General features: G+C 39.7%; 2 protein-coding genes across 6 annotated transcripts in view; one reads left to right on the top strand and one right to left on the bottom strand.

Annotated features, from left to right (window-relative positions):
- LOC116827217 (neurabin-1-like) overlaps nt 1-24411 on the bottom strand; it is an 85047-nt gene that overhangs the window by 38396 nt on the left and 22240 nt on the right. For all 5 annotated transcript variants that reach the window (XR_012656644.1, XM_075070113.1, XM_075070112.1 and 2 more), the window contains exons 10-13: nt 17488-17584; nt 17226-17409; nt 12392-12543; nt 8798-9131 (exon numbers count right to left, since the gene is read on the bottom strand). Coding sequence is in view for 4 of the 5 variants with exons in the window: in XM_075070113.1 (XP_074926214.1) it covers nt 8798-9131; nt 12392-12543; nt 17226-17409; nt 17488-17584 (767 nt within the window). In the remaining variant the exon portion in view is untranslated. The remainder of the gene's footprint in view (nt 1-8797; nt 9132-12391; nt 12544-17225; nt 17410-17487; nt 17585-24411) is intronic.
- PDK1 (pyruvate dehydrogenase kinase 1) overlaps nt 1-24411 on the top strand; it is a 104534-nt gene that overhangs the window by 71373 nt on the left and 8750 nt on the right. The gene's annotated exons all lie outside the window — the stretch shown is intronic.

Here is a 24411-nt window from a genome sequence, read left to right as displayed (position 1 = left end):
CGTACACCTACTGGAATGGATATGAGCAAGCACTCGAAGAAGAACTACTAGTTCTAAAATCTTGAAGGACTCAGTGACCAGAAATAATCAGCTCAATTCACTAAGTACAGATAATAATTCCTGTGTTTGATCAGTTTTTAAATGCAAAACATGTTTTGATAAACTTTTCTCTTTTGCTTCCCAGGACACTGAAAGCACTTTATTTAATAAAAAATGTTTTTCTTGTTCATTTTTAATTGAATTTTCACCCAACTAGAACTGGACACAAATCGCAAGTAAAAAAAATGTAGTAATTAAGAAATGCTGTCAACATTTTCTAGTATAAAATTTAATTTTACATTTTAATATGAAATTTATGAGTCTGAATAAATGTAAATGTAACTATATAATTGCTTAAATAAATGTGTATATAGTGTGTCCTCTTGCTTATCAAAAAGCACCACCAAATGTAGTATAAGGACCGTATTTAATCCACTGAAATCAACGTTTTAATGGTTAGCATCCAATGACACTCAACTTTTCTTTAGGAAAATAGCTAAAAAGTATAAATTCAAATCGTGATTAAAATCAATGGTTTAAATCAAGGTTTCCTGATTGCTGATTTAAATTGTGATTAAAATCAGTGACTCAAATTGCTTTAATATAACAGAGTCGACCGATTTAAAAAGTTTGTAAGGAAATTCACTTAACCCTTAGCATTTTTTTTTTAAAAATAATGTAGGAAATATTTAGGTTTAATTTGTATTTGTAAAGGTTGAATAAGGGTAACCCTCTAAGTCAGAGCCTGAAAAGTTGTTTTGCCATTGATTTAACTAAACTAGTACATTGGAACTGCCACACTAAAACAAATCAGTGGTCCATTCAGTCCAGTACCCTGCCTATGACAGTAGCTAGTACCAGATGCTAAAGGAGAAGGTGCAGACAACTACAACCATGGTAAAACCAGCTCATATGGGAAGTTTTGTCATAAAATCCTATCAGTTGTTGGCTTATGCCTTGAACGATAAGGGTTTACACTCCCTCTAAAAAATGTTTAAAGTCTAGCTAATGAAACTGTGGATATTTCCATTTCTCGAATAACCATTTTTTTAAAAAATCCCCTAAACTCCTCACCTCAGTGACAACTTATAGCAGTACGTTCCACAGTTTCATTATGGATTGTAAAAAAGGTATTTTCTTTTATCAATTTCAAATTGTCTGCCTTTCAGTTTCACTGACTGACCCTTTGTTCTTGTGCCATGTAATAGGTTCATAGGACTGCTCTATTTATTTTCCCTATGCTATTAATGGTTTTGCAAAGTTCTATCATGATCTTCTCTAAAATAAAGAGCCCCAGTGTCTCCTCATATGCAAGTTTTTCCATGCCTGTAATCATTTGTCAGCTTTCAGAGTCCCTTTTAATTCTGCAATATCTTTTCTGATATGGAATGAGCAGAACTAAACAGAGTGTTCCAGTGAGCCTTCATAACTGACTTATACTGAAAATATTAAATGCCATTATAAGTCTACTCAATTCTTCAAGTACCCTAAAATTTTGTTAGCTTTTTTTGATCACTGTGCATTGAGTAGAGATTTTCATTGGGCTGGATGTCCACAATGACATACAGGTATTTCTCATAAGCGGTTACAGTTAAATTTAGAACCCACTAAGGTGTATGAATAGTTATAATTATTCTTTCCAATATTTATTACCTTACGTTTGTCAATGGCGAATTTTATTTGCCATCATGCTCTCCATTCAGATAGCATTATCAGTCCTCTCAAATTCCTCAGTCTTCCTCTTGTCTTGACTAACCTAAGTAACTGTATCACCTGCAAAATTTGCTACTTCACTGTTCACATGCTTTTCCAAATTTTGCACAGGAACACTAAAAATAAATTAAAATAAAAAAAAGAGAAAAAGCAACAGCAATCCTAGTGGTTCCTCATGCACGAAAATCACCAGGTTTATTGGATCTTGGTACTGCTAGATGAGGCCTTTTCTATATCCAATACATAACCCCAGTTCAGAAGCTCTATGTCAAATGTCTTGGAAGTAGACAACAAAATCTTAGAGATGGTTTGTGATAGTTTGCTTCCCTTCTGAATGCTACCAGATGTGCTGCGATGCCACTGAGTCAGCCTATGCTGCCAGCCAGGGTCCCCTTTGCCTCGTCTTGCTGGGCTAGGCTCTCACACCTCTTCCAGCCAAGCACACAGGCAGGGCCATGCCCAGCTGCACAGGAGAGACAGAGATCCTCTCTGGAAAGATTCAGCCTTAGCGGCTTGCACCAACACTCTAATGCCCACTCTCTTTAAGGGGTACAAAACCAAGGGTTTTATGAAATTCGCCTCCTCCCTCAATGTGGAGGAAGATATACACAATTTCTTGCCCTTGCAGTTAGAAATTACATAAACTGAGTTATATAATAAACAAGAAATAAGTTTATTAACTAAAAATGGTGAATTTTAAGTGGTAAAAGCGGTAACAAACAAAACAAAGCAGATTACTGAACAAATAAACCAAAGTTCACAAGCGAAGCTCAATAGATTTAAGAAACAGGTTACAAAACGTAATTTCTTACCCTAAATGTTATTTTAGGCAGGTTGCAAACTTTCTGTGGTTCAGAGTTCCAGTTATATTTCATTTCAGACGGTACCCATCTCAGTCTGGACTCCCTCGCACATTCCCTTCAGGTGGCTTTAGCAGTCTTTCTTCTTGATCAGACAGGCCACAGAGAAGAGGATTCCAGTTTGCCTTCCTCTCCACTCTTAAACAACATTTACACAAGGCAGGAATCCTTTGTTTCCCAAACTTCACCCTGCCCTTACCTTCCACTGGAAAGTTACAAGAATTCCCAGGTAATGACAAGATCACCTAACAGAGTAATGTCACAGTTATGTCCCCAGATGCCTCCCAGGAGGGAGAGAGATTAGTATCTTCATGGTTTTGTTGTTCCTTCCTGATGGCTCATCAAATTTGATGGCATGTCGTCTGGTGGGCGTCTTCTTATCCAGTTGTAATTGTTACATAGCCCATATTTCTAACTTTAGATACAAAAATGATACATGCATACAAACTGGATAATCACATGATCACATCCTGGAATACTCAAGGAGCTGACTGAGGAGATATCTGAGCCATTAGCAATTATCTTTGAAAAGTCAAGGAAGATAGGAGACATTCCAGAAGAATGGAAAAGGGCAAATACAGTACCCATCTACAAAAAGGGTAATAAGGACAACCTAGGGAATTACAGATCAGTCAGCTTCAACTTCTGTACCTGGAAAGATAATTGAGCAATTAACTAAGCAATCAATTTATAAACACCTAGAAGATAATAAGGTCATAAGCAACAGTCAGCATGGATTTGTCAAGAACAAACCGTGTCAAACCAACCTGATAGCTTTCTTTGACATGGTAACAAGTCTTGTGGATGGGAGGAAGTGGTAGATGTGGTATATCTTGACTTTAGTAAGGCTTTTGATATGGTCTCACATGACTTTTCCATAAACAAACTATGGAAATAAGACTTAGATGGAAATACTATAAGGAGGGTGCATAACTGGTTGGAAAAAATTGTTCTCAGAGTAGTTATCAGGGGTTCAAAGTCATGCTGGAAAGGGCATAATGAGCAGGGTCCCGTAGGGATCAGTTCTGGCTCTGGTTCTGTTCAATATCTTCATCAATTATTTAGATAATGTCATACAGAGTACACTTATAAAGTTTGCCGATAATACCAACCCGGGAGGGCTTGCAAGTGCTTTGAAAGATAGGATTAAAATTCATAATGATCTGGACAAACTGGAGAAATTCAATAAGGACAAATGCAAAGTACTCCACTTAGGAAGGAACAATCAGTTGCACACATAGAAAATGGGAAATTACTGCCTAGGAAGGTGTACTGCAGAAAGGGATCTGCGGAGATCATAGTGGATCACAAGCTAAATAGGAGTCAACAGTGTAACACTGTTGCAAAAAAAGCAATCATCATTCTGGGATGTATTAGCACGAGTATTGTAAGCAAGATACAAGAAGTAATTCTTCCACTCTACTACACGCTGATTAGGCCTCAACTGAGCATTACGTCCAGTTCTGAGAGCCACATTTCAAAAAAGATGTGGACAGATTGGGGAAAGTTCAGAGAAGAGCAACAAAAGTGACAAAATGTCTAGAAAACATGATTTTTGACAGAAGATTAAAAAAATGGGGTTTGTTTAGTCTGGAGACGAGAAGATTGAGAGGGACATAACAGTTTTCAAGTACATAAAAGGCTCTTACAAGGAGGAGGGAGAAGAATTGTTCTTCTTAACCTCTGAGGATAGGACAAGAACCAATGGGCTTAAATTGTAGCAAGGGCGGTTTAGGTTGGACATTAGGAAAAACTTCCTAACTCCTCAGAGTGGTTAAGCACTGGAATCAGTTGCCTAGGGAGGTGGTGGAATCTCCATCATTGGGGATTTTTAAGAGCAGGTTGGACAAGCACTTGTCAGGGATGGTCTAGATAATACTCAGTCCTGCCTTGAGTGCAGGTAACTGGACTAGATGACCTCCCAAGGTCCCTTCCAGTTCTATGATTCAGTAAATCATAGCCTTTCCAATGATATCTTACAAGACCCATCTAACATAAAGTAGATCTCAGTTATATCATATTCATATCATAAGCATATTTTCATAAAGAATATGGAGTGCAACATCATATGGTTAATTATCCAAATTGATAGTCCAGGAGAAAAGATGGGGGAAGTCCAGTATGCAAGGAACTGAACCAGAATTCCATTTTTTAAACTGGAACAAAGACAGAAGTATTGATTCCAAGAAGCTGAAAATTCCAGCAATTTCTGGAAAGAGTTTCTTCAGGATGGTGTATGCACAGTCCTCACATACAACTCAGTAGGGTACAGCTTTTCACCCTAGGAAGTGTCTTCAACTCAGACTGCCACTTTTCTTTGGCTTACCGTCTCCCATGTTATCAAATTTAAGAGCAGTTCAATTGACGAAACCTCTGCATCAGCTCATCTTTTCCACTTGAGATCTCCCTATAGTACTGTAAACCCTTATGTTTAGTTCCTCTGAACCTCTCAATTTATTGGATCCATTTATTTTAATAATTAAATGCATTTCTTGTTGGCAACTACATCCACTGGGTGGATATCTGAAACCACTGCATTCTCCATGAAAGAACTGTACCATATTTTCATGAGGCAAAGTAGCTCTTAGAACAGCTTCTGATTAAACTTCAAAATGAACACTCCACTCTGTATTTCCCAAGATACTGTACTGCTTTCATTTTGTTCTAATACAGCCCAACAGAAAAAAAGCATGGTACAAGCTGGATGAAACACTCTCTCTAAGCAATGAATATAAGAAACTATGTCCGTATTCCTTTAATACTACTCAAAGCATGAAGGAAAGCAGTCATTAAAAACTCCTGTAAGTAAGAGAATATATTATATTGCTGAAACATGTGTCTATCCCATTTCCTGAGAGGATCAGGACCCATATCACAAGGTTAATGAAAACCTCTTGCAAAAAAAGTATTGACTTCAGTGGATATATGATATGGTAAGCAACAACCTGATTTTCAAATCACATTCACTAGATGTTACAAAATGGATCTTCAAGCATCGACAGGAGGGTGTTTCAGTCAATAGTCCCTAAGTAAATATTTCAAAGGTTTCAATCAGGGCCATCTGTCCTTACCTCTTCCCCCTAATTTATTTTCCACTACTCACTACTTGTCTATCAGGGAGGAACAGTGGAAAAATTATCAAGAATGGAAAAACTACTTATCTGCTTATTTCCTTTATTCTAGTAATCTCTCTGCCAATTTGGCTCACTCAGTGGAAGGCAAAATGTGTGTTTTTCATTAAAATATTATGCTTTTATGGCAGTGAGTAAAAATTTTTTTTTAATAAATGTATTAAAATAGAAAGTTTTTATAGCTTCTGGAAGGCAGACAGAACCAATATCACCCTGAAAATGTTACAGCCACCCCAAGGCCTGTATATAGATGAAGGTATAATATGGTCAATCGAGGATTAGTGGACAGATTGTTAATTTCCTTTCTTTTAGTAGGTGAGTAAATTTTTTCATTCTAGGCACATTTACCATGCACTTATCTGCCTCCATGTTACACAGCTGCCTAATGTTTTTTAGATCTTAAATTACTCTAAGTAATTTAGAAAATGTTACTGGCAAATTTTTCCACTTCACTGTTCATCGTCTTCCAGATAATACATTAAATACTTCCGAGATGCACCATACTAGGAATTTAATTCCATGTTGAACACTGTATATTTATTCCTACCTCTTATTTTCTATCCTTTCCCTTCAACAATTTCCAGTGAAAGACAGAAGTTTACTTCTCATCTCATGACTTAGTTTCCTTTATGGCACTTTAAACCAGGTTATTTTGCAACAAAAAAGTTTAAAAACAGACATTTATTTCTCCAAGAGAATTTTATAAAGAAAGGTAACATTTTCCAAAATGTGAAAGAACAGTGCAATTGTTTAAAAAATAAGCAGACCAACTGATACAAGCTGTATGAAGGGGACAGGAGGAGATAGAAAGGATTGTTCCTCCACCATTAAATATAATTGGTAGGCATTAAATTTCATTAGATCGTTAGAATGCAGTCACTGAAGTGTCATTTAATGTCACTTTGTCCAGGGAATAAACTTGCAGTATTAGTAATCTATCATCTTTAATGTACGGCATTAAAACTCTACAACACCACCAGTTTTAAAACAAACACTTGAAACACTTCCTTGGGTCACTAAGAGAAATTTCCGTACTCTGTGACAATACCTGCTTATGGTTCAGTGCAGAAGAAAACTAAAATCATTTGCACATTATGTATACGCTATGACAAGACCATTTTTGCACAGCCAAGTCTACAAACCAATTCAGTGCTAGCACTCCAGAGATATGCTGAATCAGTCGCTTACAAAACAGCTGCTGTTGGCTGAGGATATAAAAATGATAGTCTATTGCAACAGAGTGCAATCATTATCTGCCTTAACACAGCTTGTTAACTGGTGAATGAAATACTTGCCTTACAAAATATTTAATCTGGTTCCTTTTTCAATTACTCTATGAGAAGACCATATATTTCTCTTGAATTATGACTATTAGTGAGCAGCATGATTATAATCTGTTCAACCGTCTCACATTCTTTGCATCCTAAAATATGAAAGCCCTAATACAGTAACTCATCAGAATGTTCACAACCTGTTATTTTGCTCGAACATTCAGCTCACCTTTGGAAAAGGCCAGGCCATTGTTGAAACTTTGCAAGAGTTAATTTACATCAGCTAAATGAATAGCTCTAAGGTCATGGCCCAAGGAAAGGAGCTAAACTTGCAGTACATGTACAGATAAATTTTTCTAAAACATGTACTCTAATTCAAATAGGAATTATTTCAGGGAATTTCTGTGGCCTGTACTATACAGGAGGTAACATTAGATTATCACAGTGGTCCTTTCTGGCCTTGGAATCTAAGACTCTATTAAGGACAAATAATATGCTTGAAATGTATTACTACATTACCCACAGATTAGCTCTTCTGCATACTCGGACAACTGATATGGCTGCTTTATTACTTATGTGGAGGCAATGTCTTAGATTCCCTGGAATTATACATTTGAGACTCTCCCCCTTTGGAAATAGATAAACGGAGGTGTTTAATTTAAGCTTCTGCCTGCTCTCTGTATAGATGCTAAAGAATCTATGACACTTAATATAAGAAAAAGGGGATTTTATCCCAGTAGTCTTAGTCAAAACTTCCCCCCTCCCTACTTCATTAATATACAGCATGCTGTCCGACTGCAACTGCCCACCCTAGCAGGGAGCTTGCTATTTTTCAGCAGTGTTATATGTATATGATTTTTAAAGTGCTTTTGGATCTTTTAGCATGAGAAGCCTATCAAGGTACTCTGGCTAGGCTAGTCTGTTATTTTAAAACTTGAAATATTGTGATAAACTTAAGGCAAACCAATGTTTGGTTATGTACTTGAAAATATTTCAGAGGGAGAGACATGGTCTAAGGAGACTGAACACAGGACTTTGTGCTAGAAATCCATGACTTTGATACAGACTCTCAGGCTTGGCAAGACAAATTCTGTCTCAGTTTCTCCTTCTGAAAAAATGAAGATATATCAACCTAATCATGCTATGAGGGTTCAATTAATATTTGTAAAGCACTATTTTTCATAGTTTTAAGTATTAAACAAAATCTTCATTTTCCGTTTTAGATGCAGATTACACAGTAATTAGCATGATACATATTGTACATATGATGAATAAGAAAGTCCAGTCTCCATAAAAACGGAGTTGTATCAAGAAAACAGGAAACAGAGCCGTACCCTAGGTGTTTAATGCTTAGATTTTGTCATCTAACTTCATGCTCATGTTGTGACCCCAAAGCCTGACATGAACTGAAGTCAGAGTACCATTTCAATTATATGGACTTTAAGAAGTCCTGCCCTCCTCTGCACAGAAGTTGCCACTATTCAAACATCTGTATCTAAACCCTGTTCCAAAAGAACATAATCCACAACATCTCCATTTTGTTAAACTTTCCTAACCTTGCTACAGTATGGACTAGGTATCCTGAATATCACAGTAATACTACCTTGCTAAAATTTTTAACTAGTCTCATAGCATACAATTAATCTTACACTAAGAATACATTTTACATTAGAATAAGTAGCTTTTCCTTTTCTAGGCAGATAATTGAATAGTTACTGTTCAACACTAATTAAAAAAGAGAGCATTTTGACCCAAAGGCCCTCAAAAAACCTTTATGACTTACCTTTCCCCTCTCTTCCTTTCCCTTTTGATTCTCTGTGCCTAACATTCTTGGAATATGCTTGGGGAGAACTGGGAGTTACATCATCACTAGGAGGAGTGTAAGTAGTACTTGTGCTGTTTTCATTGTTTGGTTTGTGTGTAGGAGAAGAGTGAGTGGAAACAGAAGGACTTGACTCTAACAAACTCTCTGTGCTTTCCACTGGTTCAGACTTTTCAATCCTTTGATCTGCATCATTCAACTGGGATAAAGTTAGCTTTTCTGTTACTTCGAAAGACTTGACTTGACATGCTGAACCAATTTCTCTATTGTGGACAGCATCATCTGTATCCTCATCCTATAAATATATTTTAAAATAAAAGAGGTTATGGTAAATATAGTATTCAACTGTGCAGTCATAACATATATGGTAAAAGCTTTTAAAAAAATAAAGCATTACAAAAATCAATGTTAAAACTTAATATGCCAAAGAAATTATGTCGACTCTTTTCTGTTTAAAACATAGGAGTTTATTTTTCCTCAATGCACATAGAGATTGACCTTATAAACTACCTTCATTGTAATACAACATTTTAATTTTAATAAAAACAGACTTTCCATATTCCTCAAGCTTTTATGATCTGGGCACAGATTATATTGAGATAAGGGGCCTGCATACAGACAGATAATTATACTATCACAGTACACAGAGAGTAGTCATCAGTAACTAAATTCTGATTTTATTTATCACTTAGAGTTATTATATCATCAACTTTCTCTTCTACAGCTTCAAAAACCAAAATTTCCTCTTCATCTAAACCAGTGAAACCCTCAGATATGCCTTCGTCATCTCTTGAAAATGGTGATTTCATGAACTGTGTCATTTTCCTAGGCTCCTCTCGGATCCAACCTAATAATTCTACTAAAATCATTCAACTCCTGCCATGTCACACACACCAGAAATTCTTTAACTGGCTTCCCCCCATCAAGATCACATTTTTTGGCCTGACCTTCAAAGCTTAGCCAGAATGTTCTACTCACAACTCCAGTCTCTTTCCTTTCTATTTCCTCTCTCAGTTTTCCCAGTCAAGAAGCCCCATTTTTTGAAATCTGGTCTTTTTGACATCCACAGTGTGGAGAAGGGCTTCACCAGATTACACATGCCAGCACACAAAGAATGTTGACAGGACATTAAGATGGAATGCCTACATTCTCTTAAGAAGAAAATAATAATAATAATAATAAAAAAGTAAAGCAGTAACTATGGCCTAAAGCTCACCTTTTGCAAGCTAAAGTCACTGCCATTAGGATAATGACTTTCCACATAAGAAATGTAAGGTCACAGAAAAGGAGCTGTCATCAGTTACCAGGCCTGCACAAATATGCCACAATACAGAGTTGTATCCTTGATGGGTCAGTTTGTCTAGGTTAGTGAACACAAGCACTCCCAGCCTGTATGGAAAGACTACTGCCAAGCATTTCATGAAAACATGGCACCAATGCTCAAAAATCACATTTTTATTTTTTGCTAAACAAACGACAACAAAACCCCGCACAATTTAAACTGGAACTGACAAAGAAAGGCAAATAATTTTAGAAAAGGATATACTATGAGCCAGAACTGAGGTAAACAATCAGGTACAAGGAACTCCTTCTCCAGAAGAGGAAAGCAAAACTGGCTTGAAACACATGGGCAGCAAAATATATAGCTGGCTATGTTCCCTCTAAGCTGTGCAGCTGCCAAACCGTCAAGCGAGTGCCGCACACTTGATTAGCAGAGACGTGCACATCCGGCAACGTGTTCAGATGCCCTTCCTCCCGCTGCCCTGCAGCTGCATTGCTCCGGCCCTCTGCCTTGGAGCTCCGGCCAACTGCTCCCACGACTGTCCTGTTCGCTATGCAGAGTGGGGGAAGGAGGTGCTGATGTCAGGGTGTCCCTCTCCTCCCTACCCACATACCCCATCTCTGCAGAGTGGGGAAGGGGAGACAGGGCTCAGAAGCAGGACAGAGCTGCAGTGATCTGAACGAGCCTTCTGGTGAGTGCCTCTCTGCTTAAAGGAGACAGCGCACGGTCTCTCACACTTCCCCAGTACGCACGCACACACACTCTTTCACATTCACCTCCCAACACATACTTGTGTTATTGTTTTCTTGGTACTTCCTGCAATGCATATATATTCTTTATAATTCTATTCTTTCAAAGTGCTGTTATTTTAGTTATTTGAATGGTGTATGCATTTAATAATTTCATTTCTCTCTCATGCTTAAATGTAATTGAGTAGTGAGTTCTAAAATGCCTAACTTGTCCTGGCTGGAGTAATTATATATTTTTAAAAAGTTACCATAGGGATATTATATTCAGGTTTTCTGTTTCTACTGGTGGCACACATTACCTCAATTATTGGTGCACATAAAATTCATTCCGCAAATGCATAGAAAATATTAGAGGGAACATTGATAGCTGGGGTGAACAACATGTAATGTCTGCTAGTGGGTTTGGTCCATGCACTACTCAGACTACTGCTGCCTGATATGGCCCAAAAATGGTCTTTGAGCTTTGGAAGTTCTGTTGGTTTTGGGGACAAGTGAGCATTAATCTAGGATTGGAAAACCTGTTTCTGGTGGCTTCAGACATAGATTTCTAGCTGCTGTCTAATAAAATGGTCAAAATGATTACTGGCTAGAGCTATGCCTTCTCATTTCCTGAGGTAGAGAAGTATGAAAGGATAAAGCTGTGCATGCTACTACAAAGAAGATGAAGTTCCAAGCTCATACAATTACCAAGAGCAGTGATCCATCCAGGCAATACTCAAAGAACGTAAGACAAGGAATAGAAACTGAGAAAGCCTAGCCACACTTAAAATTTTACTGTTAGCAATGCAAGGCTAGACAATAAAACAATTTGAAGCGAAATCATATTCTCTAACATGTACTAGAATACTATACTAACACCCTCTTTCTTGTGGAGTCAAGTGGCATTTACAAAGAGGAGACAGATTTTATTTTAAACTAGACTTTGGAAGACATAAGCTATAAACAGAGAATTAAAGGTTAGCAAGCAAGCATATTTCAAATAGGAAAATTACCAGACTACTTGTTTAAATTTATCACTTATATTCACGTTAACAGTTGTTTTTCATGAAGACTGTTTTTAAAGTTATGCACAGAGGGTGAACTTTGAAAGAATTGTTCACCCAACCTAGCATGAGAATCTGTGATACTTCTACACTATCTGAATAAAGTATGTCCAAGGTCCTTGGTGTGCTGCATTTCCCCCTACAGTACTGCAGTATTAAAAATAACATTTATCACAATAATATTTATACTTATTTCCCCACACTTACCTACTTTATATGCTTACTGAAAATATTAAATACAAAATAAGAATCATCGTAAGTTTTAGCTGATTTGATCTGGTTTAGTTTAAGAAACGTCATAAAGTTGTGTATTGAACAGCTTACACATTTCTATCTTAATGATAAATAATTCTTTAGAGGATTTACTGATTCTAGTCAGAAGTCACAAAGTAGAAATTAACTTATTTTGTATAGTTATTTTAAATGGTGAATATAAATGAAAACAGTGTACTGAATATATATTATATATAGATATCGGTACCTGTAGATCTGATTTCTGCTGTCCAGCTCCAAGAGATTCTTTTAGCTTTGATCGAGAAGGTGGCTGACGTTTTACTTTCAGAGCAAGCTGAGCTTTTGCTTTGTGGGCACTAGTATCTAATCTTGGAGTATCCCCCATAAAAGTATCAAAATCTGCAACAAACAAAATAAATAAATACTTACAAAAAGTTGTGCCCAGGAAAGTTCTCAAACATATTAATCTTAGCAAAAGTCAAGTAGTTTCTGTTACTTTCAGTATACATCTTCAAAAAGTAAACACAAATTTCTCTCATCTGCTAATTGTTTACCATTATAACAATACCATTTAATATGAAGGGTGTATCCCTATATCTGTCAGTCAGAGATGTGGCAGACAATCTGAAAGTAGGCTCTTTCAGTCTCTTTTCCTCCTACAAACATTTCCCCACTCCCACCTTCCCACACCGGAGCTGAGAATTTCCAAAACTGCAGAAAAACAAGTTAGGCTCCTCCACGTTTTCCAAAGAGCCACCTTCCCTGAGCATGACACCTAACTGGCAGCAAGAGATCATGAAAACCTGAATCTTATTTGTAGATTCTGACAGCTTCTGGACAGGCAAGGAGGGGCATCTGGGTTCTGAAGAACCAATCTCAACAGTTGTAAGAATGGAGTAATACATTGGCAGTAACTGATCTGTAAAACCCTCTTACCAAAAAACTGGTAGTCCACTGCCATCCAAGATTGATTTTTGCTCTCCAATACACTTCCTGAGTGTCTTAGTGAGGTTGGAAACTAAGTAGCCTACTCCTTGAAGGAAAACCCCATTAGGATTTTCCAAGGAATGAGAGGGAGGAGTAGGACAAAGAGCAGGGAAAGGAAAATTAGCATTCAGGAAGTCCACTAAGGGTTGGGGGGGAAAGGAGGGTTGAGAGAGGAAGAGAGATTTTCCCATTGAGAGGCAGCACACAGGTCCCTGGTAACAGTGAAGGAGGTGGTTAAGTGTCCTGCTTCAGGGTCTTCTTTAGTGTTACGTGCCTGAGTGCTTTGCAAGGACGAGGCCCACACACACAGTGAGTTATTTGGCTTTAATGAAGGTAAAGTGACATATTCGCAACGGGGACCCTGGGCATTGCTGTCACTTAGGCGGGGAACCCAGCACCGAAGCTCAGCTCGGCCTGGGTCGGAGTCCAAAGGCGGACTGGGAGCATACAGCTATATATACACACAATACAAAAGCAACTTATACGTATGCAAAAAGGGACTTTCCACAGGCTATGTTCGCCCTTTGGCCTAAGACCATACAAACTGGTTTCAACCAGTTAAAAGCAAGTTATAATTGGCATGCTGTGTCCTACAATGACCGGCCACTCAGCAAGCAGGGGCTTTTCACAAGGCCGCCGAGAAAGCAGACACACCCTAGCTAGGCCGTGACACAGTCTTCCGCAGTCCCCTACATTTAGAGAAGATAGGAACGGAGCCCCAAAGGAGGAAGAGATGAATAATCTAAAATTAACCCAAGCAATGGCCCTGAGGTGAAATCTCTCAAGCTGATGAACAAGGAGCAGCATGGGATGTCTCAACATCCAGGACGATCCTTGTTGTGATTCTCTGAGCTGGTGTCCTCCTCTTTAATGTCTGGTTCTTCTTCTGTTTCCAGAGTCCCGAAACTGAAAGAGGCTATTAGAGTATGGTACGGGCACTTTATTCAGAGTCAACCATGTTTCCCTTCTTCCTTGTGCTCACCATGGTAGAGCTGCAGAAGAAGTTTGGGGAGAAGATGGACACACTGAAGAGTAAGGGCTCACTGCAGGAGTTGAACAGGATGGGCTTTTTTTTTGGTATCTCTGCTCTCACCCCAATTCTTTTAAAAGTCTTAAAACTTCTTCTGCTTCGCCAGAGCTCTGAAGTACGGGGTCTCAAGAAAACACAACCACCACATCTAAAGACTGGGCTACTGCTGCTGTTCCAGAAAGAGGCAAGAGAATAAATGGCAGAAGTCGACCTGCCTTTCACAGATGGGGGTGGGGGAAACTAGGCACAAAAACTCTAGCTCTGGATTGGTTTCTACCTGTTTGACAGATGAGAGGACACATGTATATTGGACACGTGACAAAAGCTGGTAACTGCCGCAGATGCCATATACACTGATATACCATTACACGTTAAAAGTTGAACATTTCACCTGTTCATGCCAACACCTCAATTTTTTTTTTTAAATGGGACTTGCATTTCTCCTCAGAGGAGACCATCCAGGAACTTTGAAGGTTGTAAGTTGAGGGCAGTGTACCTGAGTGTCTGTAGAAATTCTACCCCATAATTTTTTAAGAATCACAGCAGTGGCAACTCAAATCCTATAAAATATGGATGTATCAGAAGAGGTACTTCTAGTAGAGATAAGGAGGTATTAAATGCCATAGTACAAGGCATGATTAGTAAGACCTCATCTAGAATACTCTGTACTGTTATGGTTACCCATGTTCAAGAAAGATGCATTCAAACTGCAACAAGTCCAGAGAAGGACTAACTGTGATGATCAGGAGACTGGAGAGTTTATTTGAGAAGAGATATCATTCTCTCTATAAATACATCAGGAAGGTAAACACCAGTAAGGGAGAAGAAATAGCTCAAGGATAATGTTGGCAGAAAAACAAAAGGGTATAAAACTGGCTATGAATAAATTTAGGCTGGAAATTAGAGGAATGTTTCTAAACATCAGAGGAATGAACCTCTAGGACAGCCTTGCAATAGAAACAGCAGGGGAAGCAACCTACGCAGCATTAAGATGGAGTTTGTTAAGTCTGTGAACTGGATAACATGTTGGGGTTGCCCAGAACAGCAGGGGACTGCACTCGATAACTGAGGAGGTACCTTCCTGTCCTGTGTTCAGCACAGAATCTTTTTTGTTGCAGATTTTTTTAAACCTTAGGTAGCAGCTAACTGCAAATCTCTCCCCTCTACTCCTCCTACAAACACTCGGAACTACACAAAACTTCTGAAACTGGTATGGTAAACCTTGCAAATCCCAACCCCACAGCAACTTTTTACAGGATGGTCTGATGTTATCTTTAAGTCTCACCAGTTTACCCTAACAATTCACTGGCCTATTAGACCAAGAATAATCATCAACTTAGGGCAAAAGTTCTCAACCTTTTCCAGGATCCCCTTCCCCCATTCAGTACTATGGAAGGGGCAGGATGGTTTTGATCTCTTGAAACCGGTTTGCAATCCCAAGCTTTAGAACTCATGCCTTTGAGTATTAAAAAGAAGCATTCCCCCCCCACCCCCGAGTTCTATTTCCACTTTTTTCCTCCAGTACCTTGTATTTGTTCAGTTCCACTCTGTCCAGTGTCTAAACTGGCCCCAGCAGCTAATGTGAAAGGAATCTACTGCAATTCCTAACAAACCCCTAACCAGTCAGTCAATCAAGACCAAATTTGCACATCTTCGTAAATAAAGCTGACCAAAGTCAAAGTCATCCCAATAACCTGATGGGAGTTTAAACATCTTTCCACAGGTATTTAAAGGGAACTGCTAAGTGCTGGATTTCCTGGGGTAGGCAAAGCAAAGCAAAAACTAGAGGAGAATGTTACATTCGGTCTCTCCCCAGGGTTGGCATTCTCTCTCCTGCTCATTTCTTTGTATCCAAAGAGATAAGACATGGTTAATCAATCACATATAGATAGCGGAGTACAAAACAAGGATAAAATAGGAGACTCGTAAATATACATGAGCCTAGAAACAAAAAAGGTCAGGCAATGTTTCCCATTGGAAAATGCATATGAGCATACTTTGAGTTAGACAGACGAAATATTCATATGGCTGACAAATTTTCATCCTGTAAAACTTTTGGGCATGAATTTGTTTAGTCATTTAGATCCAGCACCAAAACAAGTCCATCCATCCTTCAATACCAAACAAACACATGTAGATTCCCTGAAGTCCACAAACTGTGACTGGAACAATGCTTTCCATGAAGATGTGCAAAGCTATAAATAAAAAAAGATGATCCTTTGGAAAGATTCTTAGGAAAATTGGATAAGCCTTCTGATCACCAAACAGAAGTTCAGGAAATGGGATAACAGTGCATTAGAAGCTTCTATCAATTTAAGAGTTTCTGGAGAGCCGGTCAGATCTCAATATTTGAATTAACTGGGTAAAGTTTATTTACTAAACTCATAAGATCTTCACACTGAAAGGAAAAAAAATTATTCCATTCAGACTCGATGGTTTTATGACCTGGAAACTGTATTCCCAATGAGGACACATGATAAATAAAGTTACCTCTATCCAAGAAGCCAGTTTCCTGACAAATAATGACCCAAGACGCTAAAGAAAGCAAATACACTTCCTAAGGTTGTAGCAAAGGTGTTGCCAAAAATGCCTATCTTTTTCCTTTGTGTTTGGTACAGCATTCTGATCAGATCCCTATCATATAATATTGCCCATCATGTAAATCGTCCTTTTCTAGTACATTAAGAAAATATCAATGAGCCATTCACAGTAAAACTCAATGCTTGTTTAAAAATAAACAAATTTTTTTCCAGCGTACCTAAGCAAATACATCAGTGGCCAATCTACACACTTCTTTTCACCAAGATATGTATAATGCTCCATTAAAAAGGACCACAGTCAACTTTGTGCCTATCACTTCCCACACACAATCCCCAAAATCCAGTATAAGTACAAAACATTTTCTGTACTATATGGTTTTTAACTCTTTTTTTTTTTTTTTTTTAAACACACAAACATAGCTCTCTTCCACCACACACACCCCTATTAACTTATTTGGTTACAGCTGATACTTTAAAAACCTGTGATAATAAAACTCTCTAATCTCTATTACTGTTCAACTTACCAGTATCTGAAGAAACTAATTTTTCCACTGCTGACGACTCTAATTCTTTTGTACTTTCTTCTTTAATCTCTGAACATTCATTTAGTTTTTCTGGACTTTGAGAGCCAGTGTCCAGCAAAATGCTGCTGCCAATCATACAAGGTATTCGCTCATATATTTTTAATTTGTTCTGAAGCTCTGAAATCTGCAAATGTTAAAATTCAAAGTTAGATGCCACTTCTCAAGAATGAGAAAACTGTATTAAAAATATTATATTGCCTACCTCCTCTTGCAATATGTTCAGTTGCGCTGCATATTTCTTGTCTCTTTCTTCAAGAGCCCTTGTATGATCCTCTTCTTTTTTCATAAATTCTATTTCTCTAGAGGGGGAAGATACAATTGTACTGCAACATTAGAAGGGTTTCAGGTGATAAGGAAACATATTAAAATTGGTTATTTACTGAATTAATTATACTTGCTGCAACGTCACTATTTAAACACGGCAAATGGCCATCACACAACTTCCAGTAACGATGTTCATTATTTTTGTAAGCCCACTCTCCCCTCAAGTATGTGCATTATAAATACCAGGAAAAACAGGAGTTATAACTGTAAAGTTTACTCCGGGCTGAAGCTTAAAATGCTATATAAGGTCAGTGGCACTTTTTCATCCTTAGGATTCTTTAGAAAATTCCCTTTGGCTATTTTTAATCTGTAAAAATTCAAACAAATATGTATAAGATTTTATGTGGATATAGAACCCAAACTATTGGAACTGCTCTGCTTTTTCCTAAGTTTTACATAAATAAGATGGTGCAGCTGCCAAAGTATTCTATATGCATTCCATAGGTTGTGATAGGGCTCCACAGTTAAGTGCCAATATTCTGTCAACTTCCTTTCTCGCCCATCCGAGTGAGTCTGTAATGGCCTGCAGTTTATGCAACAAAAATTATTCTGAAATTGCCTACCAAAGAAAGCAAGCAGGACAAAAGCAAATTGCCCCAGGGGAGAGAGGGAATATCTTACAGTGAAACAAAATGCAGCAATACCACTGTAAATCAAGCAACTAAAAGAACTGACTGAAAATAATAATCCAGGTCAGCCAGAGAGCAGTAACAGTGTACACACTGCAGTGTGGAGCGGAGAACCAGAATGTAAGCAGACATATTCATGTTATGTTTGAGCTCCAGAGCAGGGAAGCTTTAAAGAACAGAAGAGGGACCTTTCAAGAGACTCTTAAATTGTGTGAAAAGGCACAGGGTAAGAGGTAGTAATTCTAGATGTGCGTAGTAGAGGTAAACGTCACAGACTGCACTCAGAGAAGCAGCAAGTGCAGAAACTGCATTGTATGCTCACAGCAACTACTCAAAACATGCCACAGGTGTGTTTTGCACTATCAGACACTTCCAAGTGGACTTCAGGGATAGCTCAGATTTCAGTAGTCTACCCTGGAGAGAAGAAAGGCGTTAATGACAATTGCTATATCTGAATAAGAGCAGATTATTCACAGCCTCTTAAGATGCTATGGCTGATATTTAGATACCAATCACAGATTGAGCTGGAGATTGTTTTTGGCTCTATCAGGACTCACTATGGGGACTCATGGACCTTTTCTTAGAGGCCTTATGTGAATGGCTCATGGGTAGCTCCTTGGGACCTCCTCCCTTTGAAGTACAGGGTTGTGGTGAGGTCTCCTGCCGTAGCTCAGGTGGTTGAAGGGCAGACTCTGTGAGTAGGAGTTTAAGCCTCGGTTCTCCGTCTTTTCTGGATCTGGGCATCAGTTGCTGATACAAACCACACTTCTGTGGGATGTTTCTCTCCTAGGTAGCAGAGGCGCTGAGAGTGTCCGTCAGTCACTGGGATAAATTCCTTGCAACTGAGACACTTCTTGAAGCCCACAGAGCACCACAAACTGGGGCTTGATGAAAGAACAAAGTCTTTTCTTTTTCTAGACAATGGCCAAATAAAAATGTAAAGAAAGTAAAAGGAAGAAAAGAGATTTCAGAAGGAAACTAAAGATTAGCAATTCTAAAAAAAGTTAATCCGTGAACGGACAGCTAAAGCGCAGTCTCTAACTGAGGTGACTGAGAAGGAACTGAGAAGGGTTCGCTTACACATACTGGTTAGCCTCATGGCAGAGCACAGGGTGGGCTGAACAAACACTGCTACCAAAGTTCTCTGATTAGCAGTGCAGGGACGCAGACATACTACAGTGGAGCACCCACAAGGATACTATTCGAAGAAGAAAGTTAAGTAATCAATACTTAATTGATTAGTAAATGCCCCTTTATTAATTTATTTAGCACCTAGGGATGTCAAACAGGGATTATGGCCCCACTGTGTTCAGCACCATGCAACAGAGAGTTTCTCTTTCAGAAACATCACAGTTAGAAAGAAACTATGGGAAAAAACAGGAAAAATATTAATGCAACTGTGATGTTAACTGATTAAAATGACCATATAGATCATTGTTGCAACCACTGTTATATATTTGCAACATATCTTATGCAAAATGTGGCATGTAAGAGGCCTACAGAAAGATTATGATTTGCTGAATATAATTATGCTATGTATATGCATGTATTACTTTTGTATTTGAATTTATGAGTATTGGCTCCATACCTGTATTTCAAATGTTTGCCCCTGCGGTAATGCCCACAAGGTATTTAGCCTGCACATCTTGAAGGGACTATTCAAATTAAGTGACTCATTAAAGAACACTTAGCTCACAATGGAAGACACCTATCCACTGTTAATGGAATTTCCTGCCAGGACTAAGTCAAGTCATGCATGGACATGTGACTTGCTTATGTGACTCCAAACTCCACCTTGTACCTATAATTTTCCACTAGCAGTGCTGAGGGCTTTGTTTGAAACAATGGATTTCTCTCCACATGGCAGAAGCTATAAAAAGCCTTGAAACACCTCCATTTTGCTCTTTCCTGCTCAAGCCTCTGGACCAGTGGTGGGCAAACTGCAGTCCGCGGCTTCTGTCCAGCCCCTGAGCTCCTGCCCCAGGAGGCCAGCCCCCGGCCCCTCTCCTGCTGTTCGTTCACCCTCCCCCGCAGCCTCAGTGCACCTCACTGGTGGCGCAATGCTCTGGGCAGCGGGCTACAAGCTCCTGGGGCAGCACTGCTGCAGAGCCCAGCCTGATCCAGTGCTCTGTGCTGCATAGCGTGGCTGTAGCACCACCAGCCACCAGTGCTCCAGGCAGAGCAGTAAGGGGGCAGGGAGCGGGGCGAGGGGAGGGTTGGATAGAAGGCAGGGGAGTGGACCGGGGTTGGGGCGGTCAGAGGGGAGAAGAATGAGGGCACGGGTCCTGTGGGGGGGGGGGGCAGTCAGGAAGGAGGGAGGGGTTGGAGAGGGCAAAGGGCAGAAGTCAGGGGACAGGGAGCGGGGGGTGGGTGGATGGGGCAGGGGTTCGAGGGGGCCATCAGGGAACAGGGGGGGTTGGAGTCCTGGGGGACAGGATGTGGGGGCAGCTCATGCCTCCCTCCCCTAACTGGCCCTCCACACAGTTTCCGAAACCCGATGCGGCCCTTAGGCCAAAAAGTTTGCCCGCCCCTGCTCTGGGCTATTCACTTATACTAATGGGAGCATTCCAACCGAGGGACTGATGACTTTCCAATGATTTGGAAGCAGCCAGAGACTTGACTTAAGCCAGCAGTTTATTCCGTCACTGCTACAAGCATGAACCAAGAACTTTGCATTTATTGTATGTATTTGATTCCTTTAACCTATATATAAACACCTTTAGATTTTAGATACTAAAAGATTGGCAACAGCATGATTTTGGGGTAAGATCTGACTTGTATATTGACCTGGGTGTGTGGCTAGTCCTTTGGGATCAGAAGAATTTGCTATTTGATTAAATTGGTTTTAAAGAACCATTCATATACAAGTCTAGTGTTTTCAGTGGTGATACAAGGACTGGAATGTCTAAGGAAACTGCTGTTCTGACTTCTTGTTAACCTGTGTGTTGAAACAGAAGTTTACTTTTGTTGCTGGTTTGGTATATCTCATGGGAGAATAACCACTAGTTTGGGGTGTATCTGCCCTATTTCTCAGCAGTTTGTCCTGAATTTGGTATTCTCACTTGTGATCCGCAAAGGCACAGTTACAGCAACAAGGGTGGAGTAAAGTATTTAACTAGTTCAACCCACCACTACATGCAGAAGTAGTCAGGTTTTTGTATTTACGAGTGCTGAAGTACTTTGTTATCACAAAGCCAACCCTCTCTGCACCTCAACATTCTACCCCTGTATTTCCCTCATCCCACTAGATGCATTATTACATCCTCTTGTTGCACAACCACTGGCACCAGCTGTCAGTCAATTCTTCAGCAGGCTGCAGAGTAAGATAGATGTCCCTGCTGCAAGGTAATTCCCAGATCGGGTAGGATGTACATGCTAGCTCTGATCGACCTTGCGTGCTAAAAATAGCAGTTTGGCCATGGCAGTGCAAACAACAGCACAGGCTAGCAGCCCAAATACATACTGAAGATCTCAGACAAGATTGTACTTGGGCTGTTAGCCCATGCTGTCATAGCCACAATGCTATTTTCAGCACACCCCCATTGATCAGAGAGTTAGCGTGTGTACAGCTACATGAGCTGGAAATTGCGTCTTCCAGCTGCAAATATAGACATGCCCTAAGGCTACACGCTTTCTTTGGTATAACTGTAAAAAATCCACCCCCAAGCGACATAGTCATACCGACCATAATGCCCTGTATAGACAGTGCTATGTTGGTGGGAGAAGGTGGAGTTATTGAGCTGACAAGAAAGCTCTCTCTCATCAGCTCTGAGCATCCTCACCAGAAGCGCTGCATTGGTGCAGCTGCACCAATACAAGTTTGTAGTGTAGACCTGTCCTAAATGTTACAGTAAGTCAATTAGTAACTCTGCATTGCTCCCCATCTTGTGTCCTAACTCCCCCTACATCTGACACACAGGAAGAGTGAGAGCGCGTGAGACTTGCCCTTTCATTATCTGAAAAAAATTCAAGAACAAACAAGATAAATACAATTCTGGATATCAGCTAAACGCCACTCTCTCAATATGATAGGGTGAATGAGTTGCCTCCAAATATTTCAACATTTACATATGTATATTCTAACAACAAACCAAAATTATATTAAATATGTTAAGGTTTCAATGTCAATCATTCAGAAGTTAGAAAACGCCAGAAATGAGATTCCTCCTGCAGTCTTAATTCACCCTGTGTGCATATACAGCCTTAATTATATACTATCCCCACCCCCTCATAACAACAGGATCCCTGCCTCATTCAATATATGGATGGTGCTCACTACATATTTCTTTTTATCCTTATCATTCAGTGTATAGCCACAGAGGCTATATTTATCACATGTCAACCTGACTCATCGATGAGTACCTAGTGACTATATTCAGTGTTGACTGTCTGTATCGATTGGATTTTTATGGTAATCATCACCATATTACCTGAACGCTTCACAATTTATTTTCACATTTTGAGAGGTAAGGTGGAATTATCATCAACATTTAAGAGATGGGGGACTGAGGCACAGATTAAGGGCAAAAAACTGTCAGCGGTATGTACTATAATTCTGGATGTTCAATTTGTGATATCTGAAAAATCAGGTCCTAGAGTATTCAGCATTTCATAGCCCTTCATATGTTCAAAACACAGCTCCCATTTAGTACATCTGTTGTTGAGAGCGCTCAGCACTTCTACAAACCAAGCCCCAAGTGTCTCAAGATAAGCACTGTGGCAAACTGCCGGTACTGTTCTGCTGGGTCTCGCGCTTTCTCTTCTCTGGGGTAGGTTCAGGGCGCTATTGCTTGCCTCTGAACCGGTTCTTAATTACTCCACTAGTGTCCTTGGAGGAGGGGAGTGAAAGGAGGACTGGGCCCGCCATCTACATTCCAGCCCAAGCCCAGGGGCCCTGAGGATTGGTGGACCACTTTCGAACTAGCGGTCCTTCCCCTGCGTTATCCCTCTCCTTACCCTCATCAGCTTGTGAAGGCTTTTGCTCCCTCTACACAAGCCTTTCCTATACTAGGTCTTTCTGTATCTGCCTTCACAATCCATCGCAGCACTCCTCCAAACGTTCTATTTCTCTCTTATCAAACTCTTCTCTTCTCCAACTTCTGCAACCTGCACTCTGCTCCCACCAAACCTTCCTCCTTCAACTCCCACACTGCCTAACTGAAGCAGGGGTTTTTATCACATGACTGAAGTCAGGTGCTCTAATTGGAGTCAGGTGCTCTAGTTAATCTAAAGCAAACCTTCCTCCCTTGGCAGGGAATAAGGTCCCCTGCTAACACTCTCATGCTGCCCTCTGGCCATGCTGTATCACAGCACCCAGAAAACAAAGACCCTAGTTAGTGGCCGGCTGCTGAACATTCTAGTTTAGGTGACTTGCCCAGCCGGTCATATAGGAAACTGTTAGAGAGATAATCCGCTCTTCAGGTAGTATTCAACTGCCTTAACCATGAGACCATCCTTTCTCTTCCTGAAGTTCTCAGCCTCTTTCACTACACATCTTCCAATTTTTGCAACAAATGAGGTAGAGGTCCTATAAACAACCTCTTTCAATACAGAACCCCAATTCAATCTGTGTGCCCCCATCAATTCTAAGAATGAGGCAGGAGTATTGAGGGATGCTGTATGGATCATGCAGTTAAACACTACCATAATGCATATGCACAAAGGGCTGAATTAAAAGTTGCATAGACAGCCTTAACTCTGGTATTTCCTAAGTTCTGAGTATTTGACTTTATAAACTTAACATTCTTTTAATTTATGATTTTGCATCTAATTTCTTAAGTTTTTAAACAAGCAAACTGAAAAAATAAATTCAATCCTGTGGAATTACATTTATCCCCATATGGGTCATTGTAAGCAATTCGGGGGCAGGGACCGTCTTTTTGGTTTGTGTGTATACCCTCTAGCACAATGGAGTCCTGGTTCAAGACTGTTGCTCCCATGGGCTACAATAATACTAGCATAGGCTGAAACTTTTAGAGCCACACAATAGCCTTCTAACGCTTGAAGTAACATGGTATTTGGTAGCAGTAGTAAGTTATCATCCATGGGGACTAGCCATTAGCAGAGGATGAGACACACTTTGCCTGCAAGTCTCACAACTATTTGCTAGACAGCATATGAATGCTGGGACTTAGGAATCCTGGGTTCTATAAGGGATTATATCTATTGATTAT

The sequence above is a fragment of the Chelonoidis abingdonii genome, chromosome 10, assembly GCF_003597395.2.
Source record: "Chelonoidis abingdonii isolate Lonesome George chromosome 10, CheloAbing_2.0, whole genome shotgun sequence".
NCBI lineage: Eukaryota > Metazoa > Chordata > Testudines > Testudinidae > Chelonoidis > Chelonoidis abingdonii.
This window is presented reverse-complemented; position numbering and strand designations above follow the sequence as displayed.